This window comes from Lucilia sericata, unplaced genomic scaffold (assembly GCF_015586225.1).
Source record: "Lucilia sericata isolate MDLA Ls3-8-SP2 unplaced genomic scaffold, ASM1558622v1 Contig000427F_arrow, whole genome shotgun sequence".
Lineage (NCBI taxonomy): Eukaryota > Metazoa > Arthropoda > Insecta > Diptera > Calliphoridae > Lucilia > Lucilia sericata.
Genome location: NW_023994442.1, coordinates 116,696 through 138,721, shown reverse-complemented (window position 1 = coordinate 138,721; position 22,026 = coordinate 116,696). Strand labels below are relative to the sequence as shown.

The following is a 22,026-nucleotide window of genomic DNA, read 5'->3' as shown; positions in this document are numbered from 1 at the left end:
GACTTCACATAGGAGCTACGACCAATTACGGGCCTCTCCAGAAAGAAAGTGATTCATATGTATGTACGCAAAACATATTTGTGTCGAATTTTATCAAGATAGCTTTATTTAACAATGAATATGTGAGTTTATATGATTTTCGGAAGAGAGCCTTATATGGGAGCTATGACCACTAATAGACCGATCCGGGGAAAATTTGTTAGAATGATTTATACGTATACAAAACATACAAGTTGAATTTTATACCGATAGCTTTATTTATCAATGAAACATATGCGTTTAAATGTTTTTCGGAAGTGGACCCTATATGGGAGCTATGACCAATTATGGTCTTACCCGAAAAAAATTTCGTAGAGTGATTCATATATAGACGAAACATATTTGTGTCGAATTTTATCAAGATACCTTTATTTGACAATTATGGGAGCCTTATATGGGAGCTATGACTAATAATGGACCGATCCGAAAAGAAATTTGTCAGAATGATTTATATGTACATAAAACATATTCAGCTCGAATTTTATCACAAAAGCTTTATTTTTATTTGTCAATGAAATACGTGTATTTAGGTGATTTTTGGAAGTGGACCATACATGGGAGCTATGACCAATTGTAGACCGACTGAGATCTACGTTAGTAGTATGATTTCTATTCATATTATATTTGTATGTACATAATTTTGTGTTGATACCGATATATTTGAGGGAGTTGTTAACGATAAACTTATATCCGGGAATATACACCTTTGTATGGGGGCTATGGGAAATATTGGATCAATTGTTATGAGTTTAAGCATACCTGGCACAAAAAAATATTGTGTGACAAAAATCATCGAAATATATTTGGTAGTTTCTGAGAAAACTACTTAAGAATTTGGAAAAAAACGTTATTTTTTTCGAGGTAGTCTGAAATTTTTAATCATAACTTTTTACGTCGTGAACCAGTTTTACTGATTTTCAATACCAAACTGGACTGGATAATAAGGAATTTATTGCTTCGTTTAACGTGTGTTTTACACAGACTGACAGACGGACATAGCTAAATCGACTCAGAAATTCATAAGGATCAAGAATATATATACTTTGTTGGGTCGCAGATGAATATTTCTTGGTGTTACACACGGTATGACAAAGTTATATATACCACTGATGATGGTGGAGGGTATAAAAAAACTCTATATGATATTGAGTGGATGATACGCACATTTTTATGTTCACTTTTTGAATAACTGCTATAACACCAAATTTCTAGGCTAAATATAAAAAAACATGAACCGATTTTCAAGAAAAAAAGAATGTTTAATACATCAAATCCGAATAAATACACCTATAGGACTAATTTCGGGCCTGTTGTGATCTTAATGAAATGCAATGTCCTTTTTCCGTCCCTTTTTGTTACATTTATAATGCTAAAGAACATGATATATAATTCCCATAGTATATGAGAATTATTATTTAATTAAATTGCTGAATATTCTCAGAAAATAACTATTTTAAAAGAGAATCTTTATTAGATCTTAAATGAATGTCTACGATGCCACATTTGTATGCAGAATAAAAACTACTGACCAAAAACCGCTTCTAAAATAGGGAAAATAATATATTCATATTACATTTTCACTTAAATTCGAATTTTAAATCGGCTATGGTTCCTTCCTTTAACACCTAAATCTATCTAGAAAATCATTCATATCTCCCCTTAAAATTTCTATTTATATAACTCTTTAAAAAAGTACTTTAAATAACTTTCAATTTGAGAAAACAATAAAGATCCGTAATCACTCATATTTTCCATACAAATCGAGTTTTATATCAAAAATAAAAAAATTAAATTTATTGTTTATCGAGATAACAATAAAAATCTATGATCAGGTAAATATGCCGTCAAAAAATTATATTGATATAAATTCGGCTGCCATTTTTCAAATGCAGTTCAAATCTAAAAAACCATGAAGATATGTATTTGACTACTCATTAAACTGTCCCGAAAGACAGCACTTTTGCAAATCTTATATAGGTAGACCTCTCAAACGATGCATAGAAAGTATTGTTCATATAAAATTTGGATAAATTGATCTTTTGATATCTTTTTATATTTTTAGAAAATTATCAATCACAACTTTTTCTTTATGTAGCGCCGTATTTATTCTAAGCTTTTCAAATTAAATAATAATTTTTAATAACTCCAGCACACATTTTCCATTTACCATTTACAAATAAAAAGTAAAATTATTTGGGTATCTGCTTTGTACATTAAACGATATATCGCGATATTCTTCATATTTTTTAGAACAGAAAAAACTTAATTTTGTTATTTTTAAAGGAAATTGAAATCTTCTTCTTTGTGCAGAATGCTTCATAATCGTTTCAGAGTTTCTTCAATTGCCCGTACTTTTTCAAATAGAAAGAAAATCGCTTGAAATTTTGTACGGTTAATGGTACGTATTTTTATACCCTTCACCTTCGTGAGAAGGGTATATATAAGTTTGTCATTCCGTTTGTAAATTCTATAATATAATTTTCCGACCCCATAAAGTGTATATATTCTGGATCCTTATAGGTAGCGGAGTTGATTAAGCTATGTCCGTCTGTCTGTCTGTCTGTCTGTCTGTCCGTCTGTGTGTTTGTTGAAATCAGTCTTTAGAGGACCCCAGATATCGGCGAGATCCGAATCTTCAATAATTCTATTAGACATGCTTTCGAGAAGATCGCTATTTAAAATCAGCAAAATCGGTCCATAAATATCGGAGATATGAGCAAAAATCCGAGACAACCTCTGACAAATTTTTCCATGCTTTGATATAAGCAACAACAACAACACTGCTTATTCAATGAGTATTTCGTTTCATATGTTTGGATGGCTGTGTGTTTCATTGCCTTGAGTATATTGTTTTTGTTTCTTGCTGTATTCAGTTTCGTATGTTTGGATGGCTGTGTGTTTCATTGCCTTGAGTATATTGTTTTTGTTTCTTGGTGAATTCAGTTGCAATATTGCGTTGTGTATTTTGTTTTTTTTGAGTGTTGCGTTTCTTATGTTTGGATGCCTGTGTGTTTCATTGCCTTGTGTATATTGTTTTTGTTTCTTGGTGCATTCAGTTTCGTATGTTTGGATGGCTGTGTGTTTCATTGCCTTGAGTATATTGTTTTTGTTTCTTGGTGAATTCAGTTTTGTATGTTTGGATGTCTGTTGGTTTCATTGCGTTGTGTATTTTGTTTTTTTTTTGAGTGTTGCGTTTCTTATGTTTGGATGCCTGTGTGTTTCATTGCCTTGTGTATATTGTTTTTGTTTCTAGGTGCATTCAGTTTCGTATGTTTGGATGTCTGTTGGTTTCATTGTGTTGTGTATTTTGTTTTTGTTTTTTTTTTTTAGTATTTCGTTTTGTATGTTTCATTGCCACGTGTATATTGTTTTGTTTCTTGGTGTATTGAGTTTCGTAATACGAAACTCGTATGTTTGGATGCTGTTGGTTTTACTGCCTTGTGTATTTTGTTTTTTTGTGTGGTTATTTCGTTTAGCGTTGTTGTTGTTCATTTTGTTTTGCTATTGCTATAATAATGATATAGTCGGGAAAATTAAATAAATATAAATTTTATGAAATTGATATTTATTAAATACAATATGGTGAAAGGTATATAAGATTCGGCAAAGCCGAATATAGCACTTTTACTTGTTGTAGTTAATAAAATGCCCCGAAGCCTTTTGTCTCTATACACCAGGGGAATTACAATTCAAAGTACAGTGTGACTGAATTTAAACTGAACAGGTCTTTAAATAAAATGCACATGGGAAAAATAAATCAACTAATTTGAAAGTGTCTTTAGTTCCCTACCAGTGATTGAGAATGCTGGTTTCAGTATAATTTCTAAAAAAAAAGTTTCCTAAATGTTTCTAAAAATTGGTCAAAATTTCCTAATTAACGCTAATTTTCAATTAAAAATTTTTGAATAAAAAAAATTTTAAGGGACATTTTTGTCCAGAAACTGACTTTAACTATTAAACAAAATGCAGAAAAATATAATAACTTTTTTTATCGTTATAAGCTAAATTTTGACATCTATTAAAAAAAGTATGTATAGTCATTACAGACAGAATAATTTTATTTTCGAAGAAACCCGGGCAACGCCGGGTTCGCGCAGCTAGTACATATTGTCATATAAAATTCGACACAAATATGTTTTGTCTTTATGTGAATCACTCTACGAAATTTTTTCCGGATAGGCTCCCGTATAAGGTCCACATACGAAAATCACTTAGACGCATATTTTTCTTTGAATAATAAAGCTATCGGGATAAAGTACGACTTGAATATGTTTTGTGAGCATATAAATATTATTTCCGGATCGGTCCATATTTTTAAAAAGGTCCTACATAAGGTCCACTTCAAAAAATCACTTAAACGCATTCATCATTATCAAATAAAGACATTTTGATAAAATTCGACACAAATATGTTTCGTGTACATATATATTACCGGATAGGCCCGTAATTGGTCATACCTCCTATATAAAGTCCACTTCCGAAAATCACCTAAACGCTCAAATTTCATTAATCTATGGGAGTAAAATTAGACTTGATTTTTATACCCTCCACCACCATCAGTGGTGATAGAGGGTATATATAAGTTTGTCATTCCCTGTGTAACACCAAGATTTATTCATCTGAGACCCAACAAAGTACATATATTCCGCGTCCTTATCAAATTCTGAGTCGATTTAGCTATGTCCGTCTGTCTGTCTGCCTAAAACACGCTCATGTTAAAACTAAGCAAAAGAAATCAACCAAATTCACCAAAAATATTCATTGTTATCCTAAGCAGTTTGGCATTGAAAATCAACGTAAAAATTTCAGACTACCTCGAAAAAATTACGGATTTTTTCGTAATTCTTAAGTCGTTTTCTCAGAAACTACAAAAGATAATTCGATGAATTTTGTCACACATTATTTTTTTACCCAGGGATTAATAATTGTATTGAAAATCAAAATAATTGATCCAAAATTTCACATAGCCCCCATACAAAGGTATATTCCCAGAAATTAGTTTATCATTAATAACTCCCATAAATATATCGGTATCAACACAAAATTTTGTACATACAAATATAATATGAACAGAAATCATACTACCAACGTAGATCTCAGTCGGACACAAATATGTTTTGTGTACATATATATTACCGGATAGGCCCGTAATTGGTCATACCTCCTATATAAAGTCCACTTCCGAAAATCACCTAAACGCACATATTTCATTAATCTATTGGAGTAAAATTCGACTTGATTTTTTTTATATAAATCATTATATGAAATTTTTTCCTTATCGGTCCTTCATTGGTCACAACTCCCATATAAGGACCATTTCCGAAAATTACTTAAATGCACATTGATAATCAAAGTTATCGGGATAAAATTCGACATAAATGTGTACTTTGTATATAAAAATCATTCTACGGAAAATTTTCCAGATCGGTCCATAAGTTGTCTTAACTCCCATAAAAGGTTAACTTCTGAAAATCTCTTAATTCGTTATGAAATGATTATATCCGGATAAAATTCGACATGATTATGTTCTGTGTATACATAAATCATTCTTTTAAAAAGGACCTAATCAAAATTAGTTCGACATATGCATAAACGTTAGTATCCTCAATACGAAAACAAACATTTTGTCAATTAAATGGGTTTTCATAAAAAGTAACTTGCTAGTGGAACGTATTTAAGATTCGGCATAGCCGAATATAGCACTCTAACTTGTTATACCATCCACCACCATCAGTGGTGATAGAGTGTATATACAAGTTTGTCATTCCGTGTGTAACACCAAGAAATATTCATCTGAGACCCAAGAATGTATATATATTCCGGGTGCTTATCAAATTCTGAGTCGATTTAGCTATGTCCGTCTGTCTGTCTGCCTAAAACACGCTCACGTTAAAACTAAGCAAAAGAAATCAACCAAATTCACCAAAAATATTCGTTGTTATCCTAGGCAGTTTGGTATTGCAAATCATCAAAAGCGGTTCACAACGTTAAAAGTTATGAGTAAACATTTCAGACTACCTCGAAAAAATTACGTGTTTTTTCGTAATTCTTAAGTCGTTTTCTTAGAAACTACAAAAGATAATTCGATGAATTGTGTTGAAAATCAAAATAATTGATCCAAAATTTCACATAGCCCCCATACAATGGTATATATTCCCAGAAATTAGTTTCTCATTAATAGCTCCCTCAAATATATCGGTATAAACACAAAATTTTGTACATACAAATATAATACGAACAGAAATCATACTACCAACGTAGATCTCAGTCGGTCCACAATTGGTCATAGCTCTCATATAAGGTCCACTGCCGAAAATCCCATAAGCCCACATATTCCATTGACAAATAAAGCTATTGTGATAAAATTCGAGATACATTCAAATCATTCTACGAAATTTTTTACGGATCGGTCCATTATTGGTCATAGCTCCCATATAAGGCCCACTTCCGAAATTCACTTAAAAGCACACATTTCATTGTCAAATAAGGCTATCTTAATATGAATGACTCTACGAAACTTTTTCCGGATGGGCTCATAATTGGTTATAGCTCCCACATAAGGTCCACTTCCGAAAATCACTTAAACGCATATATTTCATTGAATTCTCAAGCTATAGAGATAAAATTCAACTTGAATATGTTTTGTATACATATATACAAATCATTCTACCAATTTTTTTACGGATCGATCCACTATTGGTCATAGCTCCCATATAAGGCCCACTTCCGAAAATCACTTAAAAGCACATATTTCATTGTCAAATAAAGCTATCTTGATAAAATTCGACACAAAAGTTTTGTCTAAATATGAATCACTCTACGAAATTTTTTCCGGATGGGCCCGTCATTGGTCATAGCTCCCATATAAGGTCCACTTCCGAAAATCACTTTAACGCATATATTTTATTGAATTCTAAAGCTATAGGAATAAAATTCGACTTGAATATGTTTTGTGTACATATGAATCATTCTACCACTTTTTCCCTGATCGGTCCATTATTGGTCATAGCTTCCATATAAGGCCCACTTCCAAAAATCACTTAAACGTACATATTTCATTGTCAAATAAAGTTATCTTGATAAAATTCGACACAAATATGTTTTGTCTTTATATGAATCACTCTACGAAATTTTTTCCGGATAGGCTCCCGTATAAGGTCCACTTACGAAAATCACTTAGACGCATATTTATACCCTACACCACTTTAGTGGGAGGGGTATATTGCATTTGTGCTGATGTTTGTAACATACAAAAATATTCGTCCTAGACCCACCTTAGAGTATACCAATCGGCTTAGAATCGTTTTCTGAGTAGATTAAGCTATGTCCGTCCGTCCGTCTGGCTGGCTGTCCATGTAAACCTTGTGCGCACGTTTAACCAAGGACGAAGCCTATTGAAAATGGTTAAAATCGAGTCCATTATTTCACCTAGCTCCCATAGAACAGAACCCCCCGAAAAGAGCTTCTGAGCTCATAATTTTGTTAAATATACAGATATATCGATAAAATACGGCACAACTAAGTTTTATAAAAGTCTTGATAACCCTGTCAAATTTCATAAAGATCGGGCCCCATTTGACCCTTGCTCCCATACAAATTCCCCTTCAGAAAATTGCTTGAATGTCCCAAATTAACTTATAAACACAAATATCGCGATGAAATTCAGCACAATAAAATATTATGTAAATATAAATATATTCACAAAATTTTATCGGGCTTGGTCCATACCCAGCAAAAAATATTCTGGATTTGGAAGCAATAAATATGATTACTGCATCTTCTACTGCTACATTTATTGCATCCTAAAATTATTGCCTTACAAAAATGATTTTGGAAGGCATACATTCAGCTATTCGTGTAGGTGGTGAATTACTTAGAAAAAATCAGCGCTTCTTGTTAGACAATCACTGGATCTGTAAGATTTTATTGCTTCTCGTCAGCTTTAAAATCTGTAATTCAGTTTTGATATTTTCTAATATTGATATTTATAAAACATTTCCATAACAATTAATTATTTTTCTTCTAATTTTTTTTTAATTATAAATAGGTATACCAATTTATAAAATTTACACTATTAATGAATTTTAAAGAATTGTTAAATTAAAGTAGCAAGTTATATAAAACTCAAATTTAATTGTGCTAAAAATTTATTACATATGTATGGTATTACATATAAATATCAGTTTTTATAAATTTAGAAACTTTTTCAGAATACATAAAACAACAACAATACTACATACATATTTCTAACGGTAAAATCCACAATAGAATAAAAAACATATCAGAGAACATTTTATAAGAACTGTGTTGAGAGAGAAATAATTTGCAAATATTTTCTACGTAATTTTCTTTTTAAGTATTTGTTTTTACTGCTTCATGTAAGCACTAACAGAATAATTTTTAATAATTTTTTGGTACCAGAAATAAATAAATATTGTAAATAATTGTAAAAATAGTGCTTTTCCGTAGATCACACTGCTGCGCAGAAGCACTAAAGTAAGGCAAAAATTATAATAATGATTTCTCGATTATACACGACGGATAATTCAACTAAAACGAAGATTAAGATGATGCAATATTTATTAAAATTACATTTAGTTCTGATGTGTCGTTCTTTAAATCAAGTGAGTAAGCGCATAAAAGTGATAGTGTTAAAATAAAAAAGTATAACGGTTTAAAAACATACATACGCATTTGCACACATTCATATAAAAGTGAGTTTATGTATAAAAATTTAAAAAAAAAATTTTAAAATTTATTAAAAAAAAAAAATTATGGTAGGTCGAAGTCAAATCAACAAATTAATAAAAAAAGAGAAAAACAAAAATGCATTAGCTCTACTTAGAGCATCTTCCATGGGAAGAACTGATGGTAATGAGTTCGAATCACGTTCAAATATTGAAGACTTGTCTCTGCAAGAAATTAGGGATAATAGTGATACGGATGTAAAGGAATTAAAGGATAAATTAAAAGAATGGTATTTAAAATACAGACCCTCATATGAATGCACTACATCTTTATTAAAAATATTAAATAAAAGGCATTCTGAAATACCTTTAAGTGTTATCAGTTTATCTGGAAAACAACAGCCTGTTTCTAAACGGACTGTAGCTCCCGGTACCTATTTTCATATAGGGATTAAAAATAATCTGAATAAAATAATTGATGTTATAAAAGACGAAAATGTCAATAAATTAGTTTTGGACATTGGAATCGACGGTCTGCCCGTATTTAAAAGCAAGGATAGGGGTTTATGGCCAATATTAGGCCGCATTGTAAATTTACCAATGGTAAACGTTTTTTTGATAGGAAGTTATGTTGGCGAAAAAAAACCATTAGATATTGATTTATACTTACATGACTTTGTTTATGAAATTAAAGATATAAAAGAAAATGGGTTTCTAGTCGAAGAACGTAAATTGGACATAATTATCCGTGCATTTGTTTGTGACACGCCAGCCCGCTGTTATGTGTGTGGGATAAGAGGTCACAATGCCTTAAATGGTTGCAGTAAATGTGACCAGAAAGGAATAAGTATCTCAAATGTGACAACTTTTAGTAAATTTGTGGGTAAATTACGTACTGATGCCGATTTTAAATACAGACGTGATCAAGATTTTCACCAACCAAAATTTTTAAATATGCAAATGTCGCTAGAAAGTCTAGACATAAAAATGATAACTCAATTTCCCATTGATATCATGCATTTGATAGATTTAGGAGTAATGAAAAGAATGCTTTTAAGACAAACGAACGCCTATCAGCTCAAACTAAACAATCAATGTCATCATTAATGATATCTCTATATCCATTTATACCACGCGAGTTTGCTAGGAAGCCTCGTTCTTTTGAAGAAATAAGAAAGTGGAAAGCTGTCGAATTTCGACAATTTGTACTTTATACTGTGCTCATTGTAATTAAAAAATTTACAAGTGAAAACTTTTTCAAACACTTTTTGCTTTTATCGTGTGCTTATCGCATTTTAATTCGAAATAATATTAGACAAAGTGAAATACATCAGGCTCATGAAATTCTAAAACAATTTGTGGAACAATTTCCAAATTATTATGGAGAAACAAGCATTACCCATAATGTGCATAATCTTCTACACCTAAAAGAGGTTGCACTAGAATATGGAAATCTTTCAAATATAACAGCATATCCATTTGAAAATGCTATGACCTCTTTAAAAAGATCAATTAAAAAGTCTCAACACATTGAGCATCAAATGTTTAATGTTTTTTCCAAAATACCATTGGCAAAAAATACGGTCGAAAACGGAATCAAACGTGGTAAAATGGGAAACGTAATATTTTACAAATCAGAAAATTTGTATTTTAATATAAAATTTCAAGATAGTTTTTGCTTAATTTCTGATAATACACCTGTCAAAATTACAGCTTTTCTAGAAAATGATATGTTTAAAGCCCATGTTTTTATTAACACTGAAGATATGTTTTCAGAACCCATACGATCGAAGGATCTTGGCATATTCGTTGTTAATTTAAATGTATAAAGAGAAGAAACATTTAAACTTCAAGAAATACGCGGCAAATTAATATGTTTGCCATATGAAAGTAGCCATTTACTTATTTCATTTTGTCATTGCTCTTAATGATTATATTAAGTTGGTCCATCCAAACATTTGTTTGGGCTTTATTGATAAATAATAATAAATAAATAAATAACAATAAATAAAAAACAGTAATTAGATATTTTGCATTTTTAGAATATTTTTTTACAAAATGGGACGCTCTAGACCTGTGAAGGAATCTTCTACTAAAACAAATCCATCAACAACCATTGAGACTGCATCAAAATTGGAAAAACTCCAAAAAAGTATAGAAGAACTTCAAAAAGGTATAAACTTGTTAAGTAAAACTATAAAAAAAAAACCCTTAAATTATAACGGCTGTATTTATAAAAACTTATTTTAGGTTTATTAAACAATTTTAGGCAAAATTCAGGAAAATCGTATTTATAAACGTGAAATAGCTTAAAACACCTTCAATAAACCATTGGCAATTAGAAGAATTTTATTGTAGGCTCGACCCTTCTTTAAGCCAACAATAAGTTGATTTTTAACAATTTTTTTCTCAGATAAAGATTTTTCCGGTAATTTTAGGTTGATTGCGAAAACTAATTATGGTTTCTTTTAAAATAAAATCTAAAAATTCTAATTTTAACGTTTACAAATTTGTAAATAAAATCCCAGAAAATTTTTAAACGATTATATTTTGAGGAAAAAACTCAAATCTAGGCATTATTGGATTAATGCATGAATATTTGACAATATTCCAATTGTCCAGCACTATTTTTAGGCAATTTGGAAGTGCCCGTCTGTCAACCAAATGATGGACAAAATCATTTGATTTGGCTTTTTCAAAGTTTGTTGGTTAAATATAATGCCATAAAGTAATTAACCATGTAAATTATATTGATTAGTGTTATACTAATGCAAATTATATTCGCCGGCATTAAAATTAGTCAAATATCAAAGAAATTTATCAATATTTGCAAAAATTTATCAAAAATTACAAGGAAAATAAGTAAAAATAAGAAAATGTGTCATAGTGATGTATATTTTGTCGCAAAATATCCGTTATTCGGATACTTTTAATAATAATTAGAAATTATATGTTATATTTATACATCTGAACTAAATAGACATTTATTAAAGCCATATATATATTTATTTTTCTTAAAAGTTTGTTTTTATTGTCAAAAATCTATTATAAACAAAAATATGAAATTAAAAAAACCGAATCAACGAATATTTTATCCTAATTGTACGCAACACTAACACATAAAATGACAGCCATATTGTACAGTGCTGCCAACTTAAACATAAATCAGCACAATAGTTAATATACGTTTATTATTTGTTTATGAATATCACAATTTTATTAATGATTTTTAAGGCTAAAGTGTGCTTTAATTATTGAGTGCATTAAAAGCAAAATAAGATTTTTTTATAAATACAAGCGTAAATGTATTTTAACATAATTAGTAAACAGCGACATGGCTAAAGAAATTAAGGAATTAAAAGAAAAATTTTGTGGACAAAACAAAATAATTGTAGATCTATTGTCTGAAATGCATGTCTTAATAAAATCAAATTTAACCTCCACTGCAGTGGCCACAAGATATTTGGACAAATTTCCTCCTCAATCTAAATCGGAAATGGACGATATAGAACTAGAAATTTCTGATGAAAATATGGAAGCTATGGTAATAAAACTACACTAATATTTATTAATACACCTAAATTTTTATTATTCCTTATATTTTATTTCAGACTCACACAATTAAAAAAATAGTGGGAAGAAATGGTATTAAGAAAATGCTAACAGCCATTTTTGATAAACATCTGCTACTAGAATTTAACGTTGATGGAAGACAAAATAAAAAAGAGACTCTTAGACTACCCAAAACTTATAAATTTAATTTACAGTAAGTTAATTTAATAAATTTATAATTTTATTTATTTCATACTTGTTTTTATTTTTTTTCAGAATGTGTCTATAAAGACGAAATGTTGACAAAAAAGGCCTTTTATGATGAAATAAGAAAAGGCATTCGCTTGGCAAAAAATAGACATTACAAAGAAGCATCCTTTAAAAAAAAATCAGCAGCTTAGATTAAATGACATTCAAAGTAATTCTTCTAATGATGAAAATAGTTTAAATTATTTAAATACAAAGGAAAATGAATTATCTTTAATGGATTTTTAACTATTTTTCTTCTTAAATTTCATGAATTTTCTTTTTTGGAATAATTTATTTTTTACTCTTATTGCTGAACGAAATATTTTTTTATAATTAATTTTTTATTCTTATTCATTTTTTAAAACACTTGCTCTTTTTTCAATTTCCAATAATTTGTAAATTTTGTTATTATTGAACAGACCAAATATTTTGTAAAAATATTTATACTTATAAAATATTATTATACTTTACATTTTTAAAAACTCTTAATTATTAGAATGAAAAATTTACAATAAACTTTTATCGGCTGTATTTATAAAAACTTATTTTAGGTTTATTAAACAATTTTAGGCAAAATTCAGGAAAATCGTATTTATAAACGTGAAATAGCTTAAAACACCTTCAATAAACCATTGACAATTAGAAGAATTTTATTGTAGGCTCGACCCTTCTTTAAGCCAACAATAAGTTGATTTTTAACAATTTTTTTCTCAGATAAAGATTTTTCCGGTAATTTTAGGTTGATTGCGAAAACTAATTATGGTTTCTTTTAAAATAAAATCTAAAAATTCTAATTTTAACGTTTACAAATTTGTAAATAAAATCCCAGAAAATTTTTAAACGATTATATTTTGAGGAAAAAACTCAAATCTAGGCATTATTGGATTAATGCATGAATATTTGACAATATTCCAATTGTCCAGCACTATTTTTAGGCAATTTGGAAGTGCCCGTCTGTCAACCAAATGATGGACAAAATCATTTGATTTGGCTTTTTCAAAGTTTGTTGGTTAAATATAATGCCATAAAGTAATTAACCATGTAAATTATATTGATTAGTGTTATACTAATGCAAAATATATTCGCCGGCATTAAAATTAGTCAAATATCAAAGAAATTTATCAATATTTGCAAAAATTTATCAAAAATTACAAGGAAAATAAGTAAAAATAAGAAAATGTGTCATAGTGATGTATATTTTGTCGCAAAATATCCGTTAATCGGATACTTTTAATAATAATTAGAAATTATATGTTATATTTATACATCTGAACTAAAAATCTATTATAAACAAAAATATGAAATTAAGAAAACCGAATCAACGAATATTTTATCCTAATTGTACGCAACACTAACACATAAAATGACAGCCATATTGTACAGTGCTGCCAACTTAAACATAAATCAGCACAATAGTTAATATACGTTTATTATTTGTTTATGAATATCACAATTTTATTAATGGTTTTTAAGGCTAAAGTGTGCTTTAACTATTGAGTGCATTAAAAGCAAAATAAGATTTTTTATAAATACAAGCGTATGTCGGTATTATTTTATATCTTTTATAAAACATGAATAATCAATAATATTTAGTTATTAGTGTGAAATTAATCAATATAATATGTTTTGTAAATGATCTCTTTTTTAGTTCTTATTCATAAAAATTACATGTTGATAAAAATAAAATTATTTCTATACATAAACTTTTATCAGTTCTTTTTTTTGGGGTGGTGGGGGTGTTGGTAGAGGAAATGGCTTAATAAAGCATTACTAGAATGCCTTCTTTAATACATATTAAAGAAGGCGTGATAGTATCCCTTTTTTAAGGCATGAATTACCAACATAGTGGATGCTGTGTAAAAGGCAACTGGATCGTGCTTCCGCGAGCACCTGATATTATCAATTCCGAAATGCACAATTATTTGTACATATTTAATTCGATGAAATCAGGTTAATTTAAAAGCTGTGAAATATGCTTATTTGGGATTCCTTATGCAGAGCCTTTACGCGAGGAATCCAATATAAAAATCATGTAATCTTTTATGCGAAGTGGTAGCAGTATACAAGTGCTCTCTGCCTTACAAACCTGCTTCCGAGGAAGCACCATTTTTTTCTGGGTATTTGCCCCTAGCCCCCATACAAAGCCTCTTTCAGAAAATTGCTTAAATGTGTCAGAACAAGGGAATATTGAAGATAAATGCTTTATTATGAAAAATAAATCACATTTAATATTCATAACTGGTGTAGGGTATCATATGGTCGGCCACGCCCGACTATACTTTCTTACTTGTTTTCTTTGAATAAGAAATCTATCGGGATAAAGTACGACTTGAATATGTTATGTGAGCATATAGATATTTCTACCAAATTCTTTCCGGATCGGTATTTTTAAATAGCTCCTACATAAGGTCAACTTCAAAAAATCACTTAAACGCACATATTTCATTATCAAATAAAGCCATTTTGATAAAATTCGACACAAATATGTTTCGTGTACATATATGTATTACCGGATTGGTCATACCTCCTATATAAAGTCCACTTCCGAAAATCACCTAAACGCACATATTTCATTAATCTGTTGGAGTAAAATTCGACTTGTTTTTATGCCCTCCACCACCATCAGTGATGATAAATGGTATACCTATATAAGTTTGTCATTCAGTGTGTAACACCAAGAAATATTCATCTGAGACCCAACAAAGTATATATTCCTGGTTCTTATCAAATTCTGAGTCGATTTAGCTATGTCCGTCTGTCTGTATGTCTGCCTAAAACACGCTCACGTTAAAACTAAGCAAAAGAAATCAACCAAGTTCACCAAAAATATTCATTGTTATCCTAAGCAGTTTGGTATTGAAAGTCATCAAAATCGGTCCTCAACGTTAAAAGTTATGAGTAAAAAAAAAATTACGGGTTTTTTCGTAAGTCGTTTTCTCAGAAACTACAAAAGATAATTCGATGAATTTTGTCACACATTATTTTTTTTACCCAGGGATTAATTGTGTTGAAATTCAAAATAATTGATCCAAAATTTCACAAAGCCCCCATACAAAGGTATATATTCCCAGAAATTAGTTTATCATTAATAACTCCCACAAATATATCGGTATCGACACAAAATTGTGTACATACAAATATAATACGAACAGAAATCATACTACCAACGTAGATCTCAGTCGGTCCACAATTGGTCATAGCTCTCATATAAGGTCCACTGCCGATAATCACATAAACGCACATATTTCATTGACAAATAAAGCTATTGTGATAAAATTCGAGATAAATATGTTTTGTGTACATACAAACCATTCTACCAAATTTTTGCCAGATCGGTCCATTATTGGTCATAGCTTCCATATAAGGCCCACTTCCGAAAATCACTTAAACCTACATATTTCATTGTCAAATAAAGTTATCTTGATAAAATTCGACACAAATATGTTTTGTCTTTTTATGAATCACACCACGAAATTTTTTCCGGATAGGCTCCCGTATAAGGTCCACTTCCGAAAATCACTTAGACGCATATTTTTCTTTGAATAATAAAGCTATCGGGATAAAGAACGACTTGAATATGTTTTGTGAGCATATATATATTTCTACCAAATTCTTTCCGGATCGGTCCATATTTTTAAATAGCTCCTACATAAGGTCCACTTTAAAAAATTCATTTAAACGCAGATATTTCATTATCAAATAAAGACATTTTGATAAAATTCGACTCAAATATGTTTCGTGTAAATATATATTTTCGATCGGTCCTTAATTGGTCATACCTCCTATATAAAGTCCACTTCCGAAAATCACCTAAACGCACATATTTCATTAATTCATTGGAGTAAAATTCGACTTGATTTTTTTTATATAAATCATTATACGAAATTTTTTCCTTATCGGTCCTTAATTGGTCACAACTCCCATATAAGGACCATTTCCGAAAATTACTTAAATGCACATTGATAATCAAAGTTATCGGGATAAAATTCGACATAAATGTGTACTTTGTATATATAAATCATTCTACGGAAATTTTTCCAGATCGGTCCATAAGTTGTCTTAACTCCCATAACTCTTTTAAAACATTAACTATACAAGATTTGTGAAAGACGTGATCACATAGAGTTGCAACTTGATATCGTTTAGTTCATAATCTTTGTTGCAAATAGAACATTGGGGTAAATTTGTACTCTCGTTTTGAGATTTATTGTTTTCATTACTATTAGTTCACATTATTATAAAATTGTCTAACAAAATCAAAACTATATAAAACTTTCTACAAATCTTTGGTATGGTTGTGCAAAAATAAAATAAATTAAAATGTGAAAAGATATGAATGAATAAATCTAGGTTTCCGGATATGTACTATAAACAAGAATAAATTGGTGAGCTAATAGCGGACGATAAGTGCACGAAAAATACTGCATCCTAAACATAATTCCAAATCTATTTACTTAAAAATTGATAAATCTTCATTAAGTATATTATAACATATCCATAAATAATTTTCAATATGTTACTTTATGAGACATAAAGGAATGAATAAACTTTAAGTACATAAAGGATTGTAAAAATACAATATTACCAAATATGTCTAAAAGATATTGCATTCTTAGCGAAAATAAATATGGACAAAACAATATCATAAAGTAGGGATTTAAAATTATCATAAGGATTCTTTGTTTAATTATATTAGAGATGTTAAATGTGGTCCCAAAAACTAAGGTCATACTTGATGTAGTTGCATTCTTATTATAATTGATATGAAATTTAATCTTATCATAAATCACCTAGCTTCTGGGCCCCACGTTGGGCGCCATTTAATTGTAATACGAAATGCTGTTTTATACGGGTGGTTAGGGGTGGTCAACAATCTTTGAAATTAATACTTCCAATTAACCCTATCTATACCTAATGGTCTCTTCTTGGAACTGTACGCACGCGCTTGCTAAGCTAGCTAGTTCGCGAGATGTGGGCTGGGTTCTTGTTCCGTGAAGAATCCACATGCGTACAATCAAAGTTTTCACGTGCCCATCTTCAAATGCCCTAATTATAAAAAAATAAACAAAACTAAGCAAAGACTTACTAGATCTAGTATTCACATTTTTCAAAGGAAATATGTTCTTGCTTTTCGCCTCTTAACCCACCCATCCTGTGGTTTTCCTGTGGCAAATATGGTTAAACGAAAAACCCATAAAGCACATTACCATACCATTGATCGGATAGGAGTTTTATATAAAAGATAAATCTATTCCATTATTAATTTCAAATTTTACATTTATTCAATAAAAAAAAAATAACTATAACCTTCATTTAGAATTACATATTTTTAAATTAACATTATAGAATACCTTAATTCCCTATGGTAACAAATGGGTTAATATCAAAATCCAATTAAAAGAAATAGGAATAAAGTAGTAAAAATAAGTCAGAGTGCTATATTCGGCTGAGCCGAATCTTAAGTACCCTCCACCAGCTACTTATACATATATTAATACTTTTCTAATTGATCAAATATTTGTAGAAATAAGTTTTCTCATGTCTTGAATAGAAAAAATACAAAGATTTAAACAGCTTAAATCTATTACAATTCCATGATTTATTGAACATTACAAACACCATTTTCTTTATATTTTTATAGCGCTTAGCGATATTTAGTAATTTGCATGTATGCATGTGTGTAAAAGATTTAAGGATTTTCAAAATAAATATATATAATTTTGTTCTACACAAATTGATAATGCAACTAGTTAAATACGGTTAAAGCGCTTTTAGGGGCAGGACATAGTATGTGAGATATGACCAATTATAGACCGATCGTAAAAATTTTTTTAAGCAAAATTTCTGTTCATAAAAGCTGTATTTCAGTCAAATTTTGTATCTATATCGTAATTTAGTAATAAGTAATCTGTGTTTAAGTGATTTTCTGAAGCGAACCTTGTATGGGACCGACCGCAACTATGTTATGAACCGATCGTGAAAAAAATCTTGAAATATAATTTATGTATACAAAATTAATATTTGGGCCAAATTTTTTATCAATAGCTTTATTTGGTAATGATTATTGTGCATTTAAGTGATTTTCTGGAGGGGACCTAGTATAAGAGCTATGACCAAATATGGACCGATCGTAAAACAATTTTATAGTTTAATAATATACATATATATATATATAAGAGCAATATTTTTGCTAAATGTATGGATATCAATATTTTGTAATGAGTTATGTGCGTTTAAGTGATTTTCGGGAGGGGACCTTGTATGGGAGCTATGACCAATTATGGACCGCTCCACAGTGGTATAGGAAAAAAACAAGAGGGAAATAAAATCGGTAACTTCTAAACGGTTAATCCGATTTTAATGAAATTTGGTATGCACAAAGAGGAGGTGTTGTGGAGTTTAGGTTTTGAATTTGGACCTTATAGGCCAACCAGGGGCCCGGCGGGGGGCCCTCAAATTAGGACACCTCGGCTATGTTAAATTTTTAAAACGATCCTATTTCTTCATTTGAGTTCCGATTTAAAAAAAATTTCGTATATAGAATCTCCTCATCGAGCACTATAAAAATGTCGTCGTATCAGTAAATTATCTCTTATTGTTTAGGAGATATTCGCATTTGAAAATTAAAATTTTTACCGTCCTTACTTTAGTTTTTTTGATAATAGCGGGTCCAAATATTCCAGATTTTCGCAGTGAAAGAACTATGTAAAAATCATGACTGAGTCCAAAGTTATAGGCATTTTAATTTAAAAAATAAAAAAAAGGCGATTTTTTGTCATTTTTTTGGGAAAAAAGTATCTTTTTCTTTTTAAGTTATCTAAAAAGTTTCTAAGAAAATGTTTATAGAATTTATACTTTTTGGAAAGCTGACTTTACATAAAGTACGATAAATGAAACAAAACCTAAAATTTTTTGATACCGAGGGGACCAGGTCCATCCAAAAAAACCTTATTTTTTATTTTGAGCAAAAATTCTCAGATCGCCTAGTCGATATCAAATTATAGTGACCTGTTTTATATGACCCAATATGTTCTTAATCATTTTGTAACGGGTTTCGATAACCCTGCCCCTGGTATGGATATAATAGGCAAAAAACCAAAAAATCCCATTTTTGGGATTTTTTAAAACTTTTTTGAGAATTTCGGGATTTCTAAAATTCGAAATTTTTATTTAATTTTGGGCTTTGAGTAAAAAAATCTACCTAACTGTAATATTTCATCAAAAAATATTCATAAATAAAATTTTTATTGCAATTTGAAAAAATTGTATCTTCGCAAAAACTGAATAAAAAACATTTTTTATTTTTTTTAAAAAAAGTATTCCGCGAATTTTTTAATTTTCAAAAATTATATACAGTTTTGAAAAATAGACAAAATTACCTTTCCATTGATATATAACATGCCTACCTAATGTTTTTTAAGTGACAAATTAATTAGGGAAAACTCAACATCTTTTAGAAAATTTACATAGCACTATTATTTTCGTCCATAAGGTTAACTCTTAAATTTGTTACATAAATGGATGAAAATAATAGTGCTATGTAAATTTTCTAAAAGATGTTTAGTTTTCCCTAATTAATTTGTCACTTAAAAAACATTACGAATTTTTTTTTAAATCGCCGGGCCCCTGGTTGGCCTATAAGGTCCAAATTCAAAACCTAAACTCGACAACACCTCCTCTTTGTGCATACCAAATTTCATTAAAATCGGATTAACCGTTTAGAAGTTACCGAATTATTTCCCTCTTTTTTTTTCCTATACCACTGTGCGCTCGGAGAAAAATTTCACAGTAATATTTTCGTGCATATGAGCAATACTTGTACCAAATTTTATGTGGATATCTTAATTTTGTAATGAGTTATATGCGTTTAAGTGATTTTTGGGAAGGGACCTTGTATGGGAGCTATGACCAATTATGGACCGCTCGGAGAAAAATTTCACAGTAATATTTCTGTGCATATGAGTAATACGAGTACCAAATTTTATATGGATATCTTAATTTAGTAGTCACTTATGCGCGTTTAAGTGATTTTCGGGAGGGGACCTTGTATGGGAGCTATGACCAATTATGGACCGATCAGAAAAAACTTTCACAGTAAAATTTCCTTGCGTATGAGCAATACTTATACCAAATTTTATATGGATATCTTAATTTAGTAATGAGTTATGCGCGTTGAAGTGATTTTCGGTAGGGGACCTTGTATGGGAGCTATGACCAATTATGGATCGATGAAACAAAAATTTCACAGTAATATTTCTGTATGTGAGAGCAATACTTGTACCAAATTTCATATGGATGTCTTAATTTAGTAATGAATTATTTGCGTTTAAGTTATTTTCGGGAGGGGACCTTGTATGGGAGCTATGTCCAATTATGGACCGATCCAGGAAATTTTTTCTCTGAATGAATTCTATTCACATAAGATTTTAATTTGTAAAATTTTGTAAAGATTTCGAAATTGTGACGGAAGTTATTAACAAAAAATCCATTTTCCGGGAATATGTACTTTTGTATGGGAGGTATATGAAATTGTTGACCGATTCTGGCAATTTTCAGCAGGGGTCAAGCTCTTGTATAGAAACGAATGTATGGTGATTTTCATGGAATTATCTTGCATAGTTTTCGAGAAAATTACATCAGAATGTGTAAAAAATGCTTATTTTTTTCGAGGTTGTTTCAAATTTTGATTCATAACATTTCCGGGTGTGAACCGATTTTGCTTATTTTCAATACCAAACTGCCTAGGACATTAATAAATATTTTGGGTGAATTTCGATAATTTTTGTTGCTTCGTGTTAACGTGAGAATGTTGGGTCTCAGATGATTATTTCTTGGTGTTCCACACGGAATGACAAAGTTATATATACCCTCTATCACCACTGATGGTGGTGGAGGGTATAAAAACCCAAAATATTTATTATTTATTATTATTACTGTGAAATTTTTGTTCCATCGATCCATAATTGGTCATAGCTCCCATACAAGGTCCCCTCCCAAAAATCACTTAAACGCATATAACTCATTACAAAATTAAGATATCCACATAAAATTTGGTACAAGTATTGCTCATATGCACGAAAATATTACTGTGAAATTTTTCTCCGAGCGGTCCATAATTGGTCATAGCTCCCATACAAGGTCCCCTCCCGAAAATCACTTAAACGCACATAACTCACTACAAAATTAAGATATCCACATATGCACGAAAATATTACTGTGAATTTTTTTTTTCCGATCGGTCCATAATTGTTTATAGCTCCCATACAAGGTCCCCTTCCGAAAATCACTTAAACGCACATAACTAATTACTAAATTAAGATATTTATATGAAGTTTAGCGCAAGCATTGCTCATATACAGACAAATATTACTGTGAATTTGTTTTCCTATCGGTCCATAATTGATCATAGCTCCCATACAAGGTCCCTTTCAGAAAAACACTTAAAGGCACATAACTCATTATCAAACAGTGATACCCTTAAAACATTTGGCATAAATAA

General features: G+C 30.0%; 1 protein-coding gene across 6 annotated transcripts in view; it reads left to right on the top strand.

Moving 5' to 3' along the window:
* The window catches only part of LOC119604771, a 130,319-nt gene that overhangs the window by 4,645 nt on the left and 103,648 nt on the right, over positions 1-22,026 (top strand). For 3 of the 6 annotated variants that reach the window (XM_037957602.1, XM_037957601.1, XM_037957600.1), the window contains exons 3-6: positions 10,769-10,899; positions 12,122-12,270; positions 12,338-12,492; positions 12,555-12,840. In XM_037957602.1, coding sequence (XP_037813530.1) covers positions 10,785-10,899; positions 12,122-12,270; positions 12,338-12,492; positions 12,555-12,567 — 432 coding nt within the window. In that variant the 5' untranslated portion in view covers positions 10,769-10,784 and the 3' untranslated portion in view covers positions 12,568-12,840. Of the gene's footprint in view, positions 1-8,509; positions 8,664-10,768; positions 10,900-12,121; positions 12,271-12,337; positions 12,493-12,554; positions 12,841-22,026 lie in introns of those variants that run through there. The other 3 variants (XM_037957603.1, XR_005231543.1, XM_037957605.1) reach the window with 3 other exon arrangements.